Source organism: Dendrobates tinctorius, unplaced genomic scaffold (assembly GCF_039654945.1).
Source record: "Dendrobates tinctorius isolate UK_male_01 unplaced genomic scaffold, ASM3965494v1 ptg000162l, whole genome shotgun sequence".
NCBI classification, from domain to species: Eukaryota; Metazoa; Chordata; class Amphibia; order Anura; family Dendrobatidae; genus Dendrobates; species Dendrobates tinctorius.
In genome coordinates, this window is record NW_027361829.1 from 43087501 (window position 1) to 43102741 (window position 15241).

Here is a 15241-nt window from a genome sequence, read left to right on the forward strand (position 1 = left end):
TCTTTTCAACTCCCTCAGATATTTTGGAGTTGGGTCATCATCCAGTTTGGTGTAGTACTGTATATCCATCAGTTGTCTGTGTGCCTCTTTGATGTAGTCAGTTGTATTAAGGAGAACTATGACACCACCTTTATCCGCAGGCTTAATAGTGATCTCCCTCTTGTTCTTAAGGCCGTGAATCGCCCTTTTCTCCTGCAAACTGATATTAGATGTTTCCTTTGCTTTTTTATCCAATATCGTGGACTGCATCGAATGTCTAAATGAGGCAATATATTGGTCCAAAATGGTGTTGCGGCCAGAGGGAGGTGTCCAGTCAGAGTTTTTCTTATTCTCTAGTCTGACTTGAGTTTGGCTGCCCAGATTCTCTCTTCTAGCTCAGTATTTGTTTATTGAAATGTCCTTGTATCACACCAGCATGTGCTTTAAACTGTATATAAATAAGGTTTCTTCAAATATTTTGTTATATCAGCCTGATGAAGAGACGTAAGTTGTCTCGAAAGCTTGCTTTGTAAGTCGGCCATTCGGTCGGCAAAATGAGCGCCAAAGTCGGATTTCCCAGAATGCTTGCACGTGACTTTTTTCAGCCACTGAGCAAGGACGTACACTGTGGCAATGAGATGACATGTGCAGCGTCTGGGAGAGAGAGAGAGAGATTTTGCGCACTTTAAAAAAGCAGTCCGGCGTGTAGGTGTGTTTACTGTGCTCCACTCCCTGCCGACTTTGCTTCCCCATTGACTTGCATTGGGTTTCGTGTTTCAGTTGGACCTTCGACTTTTCCCGATAGTCGTCCGACTTCGTTCGACTCGACTTTTGAGAAAGTCTGATTTCATGAAACCCAACTCGACCCTAAAAAAGGCAAAGTCGCTCATCTCTAGCTGCAAGGCTTTATGGTAGGTCATGTTAGTCTTCTCTGTCTCATACATCTTCTGTAATGTATAAAATGGTAGCCATTTAAGACTATTCACTCTAAGTAAATAGCAAATTTTCCAGGTTCAGCAAATTATAAAAAATTGTATGTACTGACTGAAAGACCACAATTCAGGGCTTTTTTTTTAGTTTACCATGTAAATAAATCATTTTATATTTTGAAACCGGGGGTAATGACCACTGTTCTCACTGCCTCTGATGCCATCAAAAACTTTAACTCGATATGCGTCCTTGGACACACATCCATCTTAAGTGTATTGCAGGCTGTCAGCCAATCAGAGGCCAGCAGCTGACGTCGGCATTTACATGACAAGGGTCACATGGCAGTAACATCATGCACTCCCATCACACACTGAAGCCAGCTGCCGGCATCAGAAAGCCATAGGGAGCAGAGGGAAGGTGAGTATTATAGTTTTTTTTTTTTTTTTTTAAATCAGTGTTCATACTGGTACATGGATGACTATGGGCTGTGCATTATACTATATGGATGACTATGGGCTGTGCATTATATTACATGGATTTCTAGGGGTTGTGCATTATACTTTATGGGTGACCATGGACTGGGCATTATACTTTATGTAGGACTGTGGGTTGTGCATTATACTTTATGGATGACTATGGGCTGCGCATTATATTACATGAATGACTATGGGCTGTGCATTACACTTTATGGTGGACTATAGGCTGTGCATTATACTATATGGAAGACAATGGGTTGTGCATTATATTACATTACATGGATGACTATGGGCTGTGCAGTATACTTTATGGGTAACTATGGGCTGTGCATTATATTACGTGGATGACTATGGGCTGTGCATTTTACTTTATGGATGACTACGGGGTGCGCATTATACTTTATGGGTGACTACTGGATGTGCATTATACTTTATGGAGAACTATGGGCTGTGCAGTATATTATATGGAGTACTATGGGATGCATTATACTATATGGAGGACTATGAGGGTGCATTATAATATAAGGAGCCCTATAAGCTGTGCATTATACTATACAGAGGACTATGGGGAGTGCATTATACTTCTGCTATGGGGTCCTATGCCTTCTATGTACATCTCTGGTGAGAATAATGGTTTATTTTTCCTTTACATTACTGAACTGCTGCAGAATGGGGGACGTATAACAGGATGAGGGAAATATAACAGGATGGGGGATATACAGGTGCATCTCACAAAATTAGTATATCATCAAAAAGTTAGTTTATTTCAGTTCTTAAATACATAAAGTGAAACGCATATACAGTTGTGGCCAAAAGTATTGACACCCCTGCAATTCTGTCAGATAATACTCAGTTTCTTCCTGAAAATGATTGCAAACACAAATTCTTTGGTATTATTATCTTCATTTAATTTGTCTTAAATAAAAAAACACAAAAAGAAATGTCCTAAAGCCAAATTGGATATAATTCCACACCAAACATAGAAAAGAGGGTGGACAAAAGTATTGGCACTGTTCAAAAATCATGTGATGCTTCTCTAATTTGTGTAATTAACAGCACCTGTAACTTACCTGTGGCACCTAACAGGTGTTGGCAGTAACTAAATCACACTTGCAGCCAGTTGACATGGATTAAAGTTGACTCAACCTCTGTCTTGTGTCCTTGTGTGTACCACATTGAGCATGGAGAAAAGAAAGAAGACCAAAGAACTGTCTGAGGACTTGAGAAACCAAATTGTGAGGAAGCATAAGCAATCTCAAGGCTACAAGTCCATTTCCAAAGACCTGAATGTTCCTGTGTCTACCGTGCGCAGTGTCATCAAGAAGTTTAAAGCCCATGGCACTGTGGCTAACCTCCCTAGATGTGGACGGAAAAGAAAAATTGACAAGAGATTTCAGCGCAAGATTGTGCGGATGTTGGATAAAGAACCTCGACTAACATCCAAACAAGTTCAAGCTGCCCTGCAGTCCCAGGGTACAACAGTGTCAACCCGTACTATCCGTCGGCGTCTGAATGAAAAGGAACTGTATGGTAGGAGACCCAGGAAGACCCCACTTCTTACCCCGAGACATAAAAAGCCAGGCTGGAGTTTGCCAAAACTTACCTGAAAAAGCCTAAAACGTTTTGGAAGAATGTTCTCTGGTCAGATGAGACAAAAGTAGAGCTTTTTGGGCAAAGGCATCAACATAGAGTTTACAGGAGAAAAAAGTGGCATTCAAAGAAAAGAACACGGTCCCTACAGTAAAACATGGCGGAGGTTCCCTGATGTTTTGGGGTTGCTTTGCTGCCTCTGGCACTGGACTGCTTGACCATGTGCATGGCATTATGAAGTCCGAGGACTACCAACAAATTTTGCAGCATAATGTAGGGCCCAGTGTGAGAAAGCTGGGTCTCCCTCAGAGGTCATGGGTCTTCCAGCAGGACAATGACCCAAAACACATTTCAAAAAGCACTAGAAAATGGTTTGAGAGAAAGCACTGGAGACTTCTAAGGTGGCCAGCAATGAGTCCAGACCTGAATCCCATAGAACACCTGTGGAGAGATCAAAAATGGCAGTTTGGAGAAGGCACCCTTCAAATATCAGGGACCTGGAGCAGTTTGCCAAAGAAGAATGGTCTAAAATTCCAGCAGAGCATTGTAAGAAATGCATTGATGGTTACCGGAAGCGGTTGGTCGCAGTTATTTTGGCTAAAGGTTGTGCAACCAAGTATTAGGCTGAGGGTGCCAATACTTTTGTCTGGCCCATTTTTGGAGTTTTGTGTGAAATGATCAATGTTTTGCTTTTTTCTTCATTCTCTTTTGTGTTTTTTCATTTAAGACAAATTAAATGAAGATAATAATACCAAAGAATTTGTGTTTGCAATCATTTTCAGGAAGAAATTGAGTATTATCTGACAGAATTGCAGGGGTGTCAATACTTTTGACTACAACTGTATTATATAGCGTCATTACAGAGTGATCTATTTCAAGTGTTTATTTCTGTTAATTTTGATGATTATTGCTTACAGCTAATAAAAACCCAAAAGTCATTATTTCAGTAAATTAGAATAATTTATAACACCAGCTTGAAAAAATGATTTTAAAATCCTAAATGTTGGCCAAATGAAATGTATATTCAGTAAATGCACTCAATACTTGCTCGGGGTTCCTTTAGTATCAACTAGCTGAAGAGCCCGGCGCTGCCCCGACATAGTAACTAACTACGGTTAGCTATAACAAATTATAATGATTAAATATCTATATATATATAAAGCTGGGTGTATAACCCCGCTCACTCTGCATAGCCACATTCACTATAATATCCCACATCATCCCGTCAGCCAGAGCTACCGGACTACTACCCTTAATATCCCACATCGTCCCGTCAGCCAGAGCCACCATTCTACTACCCCTAATATCCCACATCGTCCCGTCACCCAGAGCCACCGAACAACTACCACTAATATCTCACATCACCCCGTCACTGCTGCCGGACTACTACCACTAATATTCCACATTATCCCGTCAGAGTCACCCGACTACTACCACTAATATTCCACATCATCCTGTCAGAGTCACCCGACTACTACCCCTAATATCCCACATCATTCCATCAGAGCCACCGGACTACCACCCCTAATATCCCACATCATCCCGTCAGCCAGAGCCACCGGACTACTACACTTAATATCCCACATCATCGCATCAGCGGGAGCCACCAGGCTACTACCCCTAATATCCCACATCATCCCATCAGCCTGGGATTAGAACCAGAGCGCTGAGTGGAACGGTCCTAACTTCCATACCGGGGATCCCTTTAAGAGATGCCTGGCATCAGAACCAGAGCGCTGGATGGATTTGCCCTGACTTCCATACCAATGATCCCCTTAATAGAAGCCTAGGGTCAGAATCAGAGTGCTGAAGGATTTGCCCTATATTCCATACCGGAGATCCCTTTAAGGGAGGCCTGGGGTCAGTACCAAAGCGCAGAGTGGATTTGCCCTCACTTCCGTACCGGGGATCCCTTTAAGAGACCCGGGGGTCAAAACCAAAGCGCTGAGTGGAACGGTCCTAATTCCATACCGAGGATCCCTTTAAGAGAGGCCTGGGGTCAAAACCAAAGCGCTGGATGGATTTTCCCTAATTTCCATACCAATGATCCCTTTAAGAGAGGCCGCCTAGGGTCAGTATCAGAGAGCTGAGGGATTTGCCCTAACTTCCATACCTGAGATCCCTTTATGAGGGAAGATGTGCCTATGGGATGGAGGATGTGTGATGGGTATATGAGCATGGGAGGGGGTGATTCATTTCTGTCATGTGCTCTCTGCTCCTTTCTGGGGGGCAGATAATGGCTGGGAGCTTATGTTCCCGGGGATGCTAGATTTCTCCCATCATGTCAGTGTCTGTTGAGGTGTTGTCGAGTGGGAAAACTGTTGCTCATAGCAACCAGTCACAGCTCAGCTTCTTTTAAACAGCTCTGATGAAATGAAAGATGCTTCGTGAATGGTTGGTGATACACACACAACACACATACATTCAATTTTATATATATATAGATTACTGCATTAATGCAGAGTGGCATGGAGGTTATCAGCCTGTGGCACTACTGAGGTGTTATGGAAGCCCAGGTTGCTTTGATAGCAGCCTTCAGCTCGTCTGCATTGTTGGGTCTGGTGTCTCTCATCTTCCTCTTGACAATAATCCATAGGTTCTCTATGGAGTTAAGGTCAGACCAGTTTGCTGGCCAATCAAGCAAAGTGATACTGCTGATTTTAAACCAGGTATTGGTACTTTTGGCAGTGTGGACAGGGGCCAAGTCCTGCTGGAGAATGAAATTTACATCTACAAAAAGCTTGTCTGCAGAGGGAAGCATGAAGTGCTATAAAATTTCCCAGTAGACGGCTGTGCTAACTTTGGTCTTGATAAAACACAGTGGACCTACACTAGCAGATGACATGGCTTCCGAAACCATCATTGATTGTGGATACTTCGCACTCCTCCCATTAACCTGCTAGTGTTCTCAACCAGTTCTACTTGCCCATTGTTGGCTTGTAGCTCAGGAGAGACATGTTTGTCCATTATTGTAGGCTTTTTAGCCCGAAAGTGGCATGTACAGTAGGATATGGAAGGGTTATCACAGAACCTATCAGAGAAGTGACACCTTGCCATGGTTGATGGGCACACATGAATTGGCAAATATATGCGCTAAGAACCTTCGCTTTTTTTGTAAGTACATCTTACTGAGGGACAATGCAATTGGAAGTTGTTATTTCCATTGACACTATATGTCTTGGCATTTACAGAGTGTTGCTGTGCTTTTTTATACATATATATATACAGTGGGTACGGAAAGTATTCAGACCCCTTTACATTTTTCACTCTTTGTTTCATTGCAGCCATTTGGTAAATTGCAAAAAATTCTACTTTTCTGGGGTTTTTTTCAGTCAAGATGGGGTGCAGAGTGTACATTAATGAGAAAAAGAATGAACTTTTTTGAATTTACCAAATGGCTGCAATGAACAAAGAGTGAACAATTTAAAGGGGTCTGAATACTTTCTGTACACACTGTATATATGTATTGTCAGGTACACCGCACTGCACTTGCTCACTGAGCCAGTGCGCGTGTCCTGAGTACAAAAACAGTGCTCAAAGATACCTGTGGAGTGGGCAGCAGCGGTGACGATGCATGCTCCAGGACCTGAAGCACGTGACTGCTGGGGGCGTGGCCTAAGCTCCACAGAGCTAGGAGCTGCAGGGAAGCTCCTAGAAAGGTAACTACAGGACAATGTTACAAAGGGGCATAGACAGAGACAGAAACCAGATCAAGCCGGGTCAAAGCACGAGATAGCAGGATTAGCAGATAGCAGAACCAAATAGCAGATAGCAGAACCAAAGGGTTAGACAGAGCGAATAGTCAGGACGTAGCAATAGATCAGAAAACCAGAACGGGCAATGGACGGTACAATAGGGACAAACTTCAACGGAGTAACAATAGCCAAGCCAGGAGGTCAGAACCGGAGAAGACAATAGTACCAAAATGAGAGACGGAGTATAGAGTGAGGGAACAGGCCGGGTCATACACGGGAATCAAACAAGCAATGCAGAATACACGCACACCAGGGGGTCGGTCAGACACACAGCCAGAATAACAGTATAGCTGACAGAGAATGCTAGTCTGGAGTGAGTATAAATACTCCTCCCAGATCCAAAGAGAGGCCGGCAAAAGTTAACCCTGTGAGAACAGGACATTAACCATGTCCTAACCATGACATGTATTTTATATATAATATACATTTCTTCAGTATGAGGGGGCCTCGTTCCAAATCTTGCATCGCGGCCCCTCAGACTACTTATGCCATTGTTTTAAAAGGCTAGACTTTAAATGACATGGCAATTTCAAATATGTTTATTTTTATTTCTTTATTTGAATAAGGGTATAGGGATTTGCATTTTTATATTTTTTATTTTTTTATTTTTTCCAGTTGAACCTTTGATTGTCCATTCAAAATCAGTCTCCTTTGATGCTCAGCCTGTTACTGAGCTTTACAGGAGTGCCAAGATAGCTGTGATGGAGGCTTTCAATAGGCCCCTAGCTGCCATCCTAACCCATCAATACCCTGTATTCATGTAACTGGGGCTGAATGGAGGTGATGTGCATGCAGCAACCACTCCTTTTAAATACTACCATCAGATGTTTACAGCAGCATCTAAATCACGGGTCCTCAACCTGTAGCTCTGGAGCCACATGTGGCTCGCAGTCCCAGGAATTGTGGCTCGTGACTGTCTGCCAGCTTGGTGCATTAGGTCCAGGTCTAGCAAACAGGTATGAAGAGTACATCTCAAAATGGTGAATTTTGTGAGTAGCCCTTAGGGGTTTAGAGAGGTTTTAGGTATGGTACGCTGGAGGATGGTAGTACCTGTTAGAGGAGGTGCACAAAGCTGGATGTGACAGTGTGTTGGGAGTCCTTGATGGGACAATACTGAATGGGGGTGTTGTGGGAACCCGTGGATCTCAGTGTACTGCTTTGGAGTGATTTCTGTGGAAAAGCTTTGGTTATCATTATACCTGTAATGGGGACTTTGGTTGACACTACTTTGAAGGGGGTGGGAGCTGGATGTGGCTTGCTGCCCTTTCTCAGTGCTGAATGTGTCTCGCGACCTTCTCTCTAAGCTGAATGTGGCTCTCAAAGCCATAAAGGTTGGAGGCCACTGAAATGACGTCATTTACAACTCCTGATGGCATAAAAAATACACAATCTCTAGAAATATAATTTCACTGTTTTCTTTTCTAGCAATCCATGCAAAAGTAAAAAGTGTCAGTAGAAGTAATTGCAATGAAATAACTACAGTAGTGGAAGTGAAAGAAACATTGAAATCTTCAACAACTATTCCTCGATACCAAGTGCCTCTTATCACCAACTCATCTTGCCAGTGTCCACAGTTACTTCCTAGCCAAGATGTTCTTATAATGTGCTACCAATGGCGTTCAAGGTGAGAAATGTTAATATCTTGTCAAAAAATTTGTGCCCAATAGTCTTTATAGCAAAACAATACTTAGACTTACCGTAGTTTATAACTATTTTAGTTTGTTAGAGTCCTGCCTCCAAATGGTTAATCAAAAATTAAACAGCTATATAAATACCTTTTAATGTACAATTATTATTTTTGTGATTACAAAAGGATTATTGTAAGACTGTCAGGAATGTTCTGTATCCAGCCGTTCTTCAAGCGGTATGTGTTAAAGAGAATACAATTTTTAAGCCCCTGCAGACAATCATATCATGGCTTAAATGGGTTGTCGATGTAGTTGACAGCCGTCACTGAAATAATATATTCCCTGGTTCTCGTAGAAAACATTAAGATCCTGGTATATTTGCTGTTAATGGACATGGAGTCTGCGGTTTGTTTGATTAAGGGAGGAGCATTATGGTCCCGTTACACTAAATGATGCACCAGCTATCCCGACAATGATACGACCTGGATCGCTCATGCGTAGCTACATGATCGCTGGTGAGCTGTCAAACAGGATGACTCACCAGCGATCACGACCAGCGAGGACGCTGGTAACCAGGGTAAATAGCGGGTAACTAAGCAAGTGTGTCGCTTAGTTACCCGCTGTTTACCATGGATACCAGCGTGCTTGCGCTGGGAGCTGGTATCCAGGGTAAACAGCGGGTAACTAAGCACGCGTGGAGCTTAGTTATCCTCTGTTTACCTTGGATACCAGCTCCCAGTGCGAGCACGCTGGTATCCAGGGTACACAGCAGGTAACTAAGCGACGTGCGTGCTTAGTTACCCTCTATTTACCCTGGATACCAGCTCCCAGTGTCTGCTTACAGCGCTGGGAGCTCGATTATCGTTGGTCTCCCGCTGCCACACGCAGCGATGCGTACTGGCCAGCAGGAGACCAACGATCAAAAAAAGGCCCAGGACATTCCTGCATGATCAGCGATACCCAGTGGGGGGTGGTCGCTGATGCATGCCACACACAGCGAGATTGCTGGCGAGATCGCTGTTGCATCACAAAATCGGTGATGCATCAGCGATCTCGCTAGCGATCTTGCTTAGTGTGAAGTACCCCTTAGGCTCTTCTCCATGATGTGCTGCTATGATGAAAGAACTTCCCCAGGCTTTGTGTCTCCGACAGAAAGCGATAAATATCGGGGTTTGTATCAACTCGATATTCATGAGATATAGATTTTCGGCGTCTTAGCAAGGGTACGGACGCGACTCACTCACTCACTTTGTCGTGGGTTCACTAGAATCCCTCCAATTAAATAACTGCCTGTAATAAATTATGTGAATCAGATCATGTTTGGTCTCTGGGTTATGGTAAAATCATGATAAAAAATATGACGGTATTAGATCCTGCCTGTGATCCCCAGGGGTGTAAATCTCCTGGAAATTGGAAATCTCATAATTTTCTGAAACTGAAGCCACGTCCCATGACTAGCCCTGTTGTGAGTCATCAAGGGGAGGTGTGTGGAACTTAGGCGATGATAAAAGGACAAGGTGAATTATGATCTGTGTTCCTGCATAGAGATATACAGTGATTACGGAAATTATTCAGACCCTTTTAAATTTTTCACTCTTTGTTTCATTGCAGCCATTTTGTAAATTCAAAAAAGTTCATTTTTTTCTCATTAATGTACACTCTGCACCTCATCTTGACTGAAAAAAACAGAAAAGTAGAAATTTTTGCAAATTTATTAACAAAGAAAAACCAAAATATCACATGGTAATAAGTATTCAGACCCTTTGCTCAGACACTCATAGTGGCAGCAAATGGGCTGCAGTAGTCACATTTCCTTTGAGTATCTGTTATTTTTATCTCACATTGGGGAATATATTATTTAAGAAGGGGTTGTATGGGTAATGGACAACACCGTCAGTGCTGGAGACCTATATTTAGAGAAGGATCAGATCTACAGTCATGGCCAAAAGTTTAGAGAATTACACAAATATTATATTTTCACATGATCTGCTGCCCTCTGGTTTTTATGTGTGTTTGTCAGATGTTTTTATCACATACAGAAATATAATTGCAATCATATTATGAATAACAAAAGGTTATATTGACAGTTAGAATGAGTTAATGCAGCCAGTCAATATTTGCAGTGTTGACCCTTCTACTTCAGGACCTCAGCACTTCAGGACCTCAGCAATTCTCCCTGGCATGCTCTAAATCAACTTCTGGATCAAATCCTGACTGATAGCAGTCCATTCTTGCAAAATCAATGCTTTTATTTTGTCTGAATTTGAAGGTTTTTGTTTGTCCACTCGTCTCTTGATGATTGACCACAAGTTCTCAATGGGATTAATATCTGGGGAGTTTCCAGGCCATGGTCCCAAAATCTCTATGTTTTGTTCCCTGAGCCATTTAGTTATCACCTTTGCTTTATGGCAAGGTGCTCCATCATGTTGAAAAAGGCATTGTTGATCGCCAAACTGCTCTTGGACGGTTGGGAGAAGTTGCTCTTGGAGGACATTTTGGTACCATTCTTTATTCATGGCTGTGTTTTTAGGCAAGACTGAGAGAGAGCCCATTCCCTTGGCTGAGAAGCCTCCGCACACATGAATGGTTTCAGGATGCTTGACAGTTGGCATGAGACAAGACTGGTGGTAGCGCTCACCTGGTCTTCTCCGAATTAGCCGTTTTCCAGATGTCCCAAACAATCGAAAAGGGGATTCATCAGAGAAAATGACTTTACCCCAGTCCTCAGCAGTCCACTCCCTGTACCTCTTGCAGAATATCAGTCTGTCCATGATGTTTTTTCTGGAGAGAAGTGGCTTCTTTGCTGCCCTCCTTGAGACCAGGCCTTGCTCCAAGAGTCTCCGCCTCACAGTGCATGCAGATGCACTCACACCTGCATGCTGCCATTCCTGAGCAAGCTCTGCACTGCTGGTAGCCCGATCCCGCAGCTGAAACACTTTTAAGAGACGGCCCTGGCGCTTGCTGGTCTTTCTTGGGCGCCCTGGAGCCTTTTTGGAAACAAGGGAACCTCTCTCCTTGAAGTTCTTGATGATGCGATAGATTGTTGACTGTGGTGCAAGCTTTCTAGCTGCGATACTCTTCCCTGTTAGGCCATTTTTGTGCAGTACAATGATGACTGCACATGTTTCTTTAGAGATAACCATGGTTAACAGAAGAGAAACAATGATGCCAAGCACCAGCCTCCTTTTAAAGTGTCCAGTGGTGTAATTCTTACTTAATCATGACAGATTGATCTCCAGCCCTGTCCTCATCAACACCCACACCTGTGTTAATGGAGCATTTACTGAAACGATGTTAGCTGGTCCTTTTAAGGCAGGGCTGCAATGATGTTGAAATGTGTTTTGGGGGATAAAGTTAATTTTCTAGGCAAATATTGACTTTGCAAGTAATTGCTGTTAAGCTGATCACTCTTTATACCATTCTGGAGTATATGCAAATTGCCATTAGAAAAAATGAAGCAGTAGACTTTGTAAAAATTAATATTTGTGTCATTCTCTAAACTTTTGGCCATGACTGTAATACTTTTGTAAGAACCAGGGCCCCTTTTAAAGAATAGTAAATGCTGTACAAGCCACTTCAAATATACGGTACCTGGATTCCTTACTTGTCGGTTAAGCAATCTTTTCATCTCCATACTTAATCAATGTATTTGTTGACTTTAATTTACCTCCTCTACCATAATGGATTGGTGGCAGAGGGTTCAAAATTGTCACAGGGGTGTACTGTGCTCAGTATTTTCCACCAAGAAAAACCACAATTGTAGAGAAACAAAAAACAAGCGAAATAAAAAATGGGTACCTCTTCAGTGTTTGGGACCCACTCCTGGCTTTGTCCTTTACATACTAATGCAGAAATGACCTAAGAGTGATGGGTCATCTATTTTATTTCCACGGAATTCATTTTTGCATTGTTGTGATAATTTTTTTAATTAGCATAAATAAACTAAATACTTTATTGCTATTGGTTAAATTGTATTGTTTAAATATAATTGACAGAATAAAAGCATATAGTTCCCATCTGTGTGTAAGGCCAGGGTCACACTTACAGTATGAAGAATCAGTCCGAGTCTCCCTGCTGAGAGTTGGAGGAGTGTAATGCGAGTACCATCCGATTTCTTATACCTAGCATCCGATTTACATCTGGAATGCAGTGCGATTGCAATGTGATTTTAACATGAGCTTTTACATACAGCAATTTTCGGCCATTTACAAATCGTTTTCAAAGGAAATATTCGTCAAAACACACACACATATATATATATGATAGATTGATTAAAACCAGCAAGTCATCTGTCGCGTACAGTATAATCAGAGTGACAGGTTAGAATAGATAGAATAGATATATACACTATATATATATATATATATATATATATATAATATACAGTATGTATATATATATACTGTGTCGTAGCTGTTTTCGGTCTGACCCAAATTCAGACATGCCAGATCACCAGTCAGGCCAAATTAGGAGTTTACACCCTTAATTTACAAGCGCTTGGAGAAAAAGAAAACTGCACACAGATTGTGAGCAAGTCACTTTATCTGACGTAATGAAACACAAGGCAATCTTTTATACCATTTACAACAAATATGTAACTCTATGGAGCTCATGTAGCCCCCACGGTCACCTCAGGGTCATACCTTGTTTACCATGTACCCAGAACACGTTGTGGCTGACTATCGAGAACATATATGATAAGAAGCATAATTTCCTTGAAGAGGAGACTGGCAAACTGCTGTGTCATAAGAATAAATTCTAGCAATCAAAGGCAAAAGGCAATTTAAGAATTAAAGGCAGATAAAGGCAAACCATTAACCCTTCTATATCAATTTCCCCTTTTTGTAAATGGTATAACCTTTGCCACAGGGTCAGCTGATGTCCACAAAGGAGCTAATGTCTCATGGGTCTAGTACCCATAAGTAGGCTTCCTACCTGCTTCGCCCATCCACCCTCAGTGTGGACACTCACTTTCCCCGTCAGCAATGGCTGTCTGGGGTCTATGATACACTATGGAAGGTTCAGCCTTAGATTCCTTTTTCACACATACATTATTCAGTAGCTTAAGTAATACATATATTAGCTTTTTTATGGCTACATAAAGCAATAAGCAAAACAACAAAATTTGCATACAAGTCTGTACAATGCCAAAAATCCATCCTGCTAGGCCATTAAACCAATTTGCTGGATTTAAAAAAGAGAATGTGTTACCCCACTAGGAGTCTCTGTTTGCACTGTGTTGTTTTAAACATTGGTCTCTAAGTTCACCTATTTTGTCTATACTGGCCCTGATCTGGAGCTTGCCTGCAGGGTCGATATAATTACAACACGTGGGACCAATTATTTGACACATTCCTCCTTCTTTTGCTGTCAGGTAATCTAGTACTATAGTATGTTGGTTAGTAACTATGATTAATTGTATCTGTATTGTATTAGTTTCATTAAGAACTTCAAGAATCTTGAAAATCTGATCATCCAGGTAATCGGTAGCTTCCACTAATTTATCCCACATTTGTGTTATGAAGGGGTATATTAGCATACTACTGAATATTTTGTTTGTTATCCCCATTTCTACTAGATGCGGCCTACCATTTGGACAGGGTGTCATGATCCCAGTGCAGGTTTTTGACCTGCACATCTGGGGTTAATGATTGTGGCCTCTTTCTGGTTCTGGGAGAGCTTCTTAAACCCCTGGGAAGCTTCAATCCCCACAGTTATACTTTTGCCTTTGGCCTAGTGTGCTGACCCCTGTGTGCCTGTTTGTTGCTATAGTTTGTTTATATGGTTCTGACCTGGTTCTGTTTCCCGTTGTGAGTTTGCCTGTTGATTTTGTACTGCGTTATTATCTCTGTGTATGACTCATTGCCTGTGACCTGACTACTCTCTGCTCGCCCCTCTTGTACCTTTGCAGCTATCTCTGTGTGTGACTCATTGGCTACGTCTTGACTATTCTCCCTGTCTATGCCCCCTGGTAACTTTGTCTCACAGTTACCCCGTTAGGAGTTATCTTGCAACTCCTAGCTCTCTGGAGTTTAGGCCACGCCCCTAGCAGTCATGTGCTTCAGGTCCTGCAGCTCTGAAGTACACATCTACTCGGCTGCTGCCCGCTCCACTGGTATCTTGGAGCACTGTTCGCTTTACTCAGGACACGCACACTGGCTCAGTGAGCAAGTTCAGTGTGGTGTTCCTGACACAGGACTTATTGCCTGCAGCCCTTCTATTCAAAATATGAATTGGAACTGCTGCTGTGTCTATTTTACTATGAGGAACTATGAATGTGGCTGGTGTCAGTTTAGCAAGAGTGCAAACCCCTCTTATTTCTGGGCTCACCCACCTGTAGGCACGATGTCCGCACACTAAGAATACTCCTTCTGGGAGAACACAAACGTGACCAGGGGTCTGTATACATTGGTATAAATTCAAAAGTCCTGACATAGGTTTATGGGCACACCAAGTATTATTCATTCGTTCACCTTTTATACCAAATGTATAATTACCCCTTTCTTTCCTTATTATTTTACCCTTAGATGCTTTACAGCCTTCATCACCATCTTGGTACACTATCTCATTTACCTGTGTTTGATCATGAGTGTATATACGGAGGCCATTATTGTCTTCACCACAGGTATTTTCTCCAGTGTGTTGAAGACTGAACCACAGTCCATCATTGAGAAGAGGGTCTGAGTGAGGGATTTCAGTCCTACTCCTGGCGACCATATTTCCGACGTCTGAATCATATTCCCGCCACCACATTTGTACCTTAGGCCGCGTTATGTTAAACTGAAACCAGTGATTAGCGGCCCATCTGATTATAGCCAATGAGGCAGATATATTATGGGCCACAGCTAGTATACACTTTGCAATGACTAATTTATGTGCCACA

At 42.3% G+C, this 15241-nt stretch overlaps 1 protein-coding gene across 1 annotated transcript in view; it reads left to right on the forward strand.

Moving 5' to 3' along the window:
- SFRP4 (secreted frizzled related protein 4) overlaps positions 1-15241 on the forward strand; it is a 120989-nt gene that overhangs the window by 70512 nt on the left and 35236 nt on the right. Inside the window, exon 4 of the mRNA XM_073549981.1 lies at positions 8156-8354. Within this exon, the coding sequence (XP_073406082.1) occupies positions 8156-8354 (199 nt within the window). The remainder of the gene's footprint in view (positions 1-8155; positions 8355-15241) is intronic.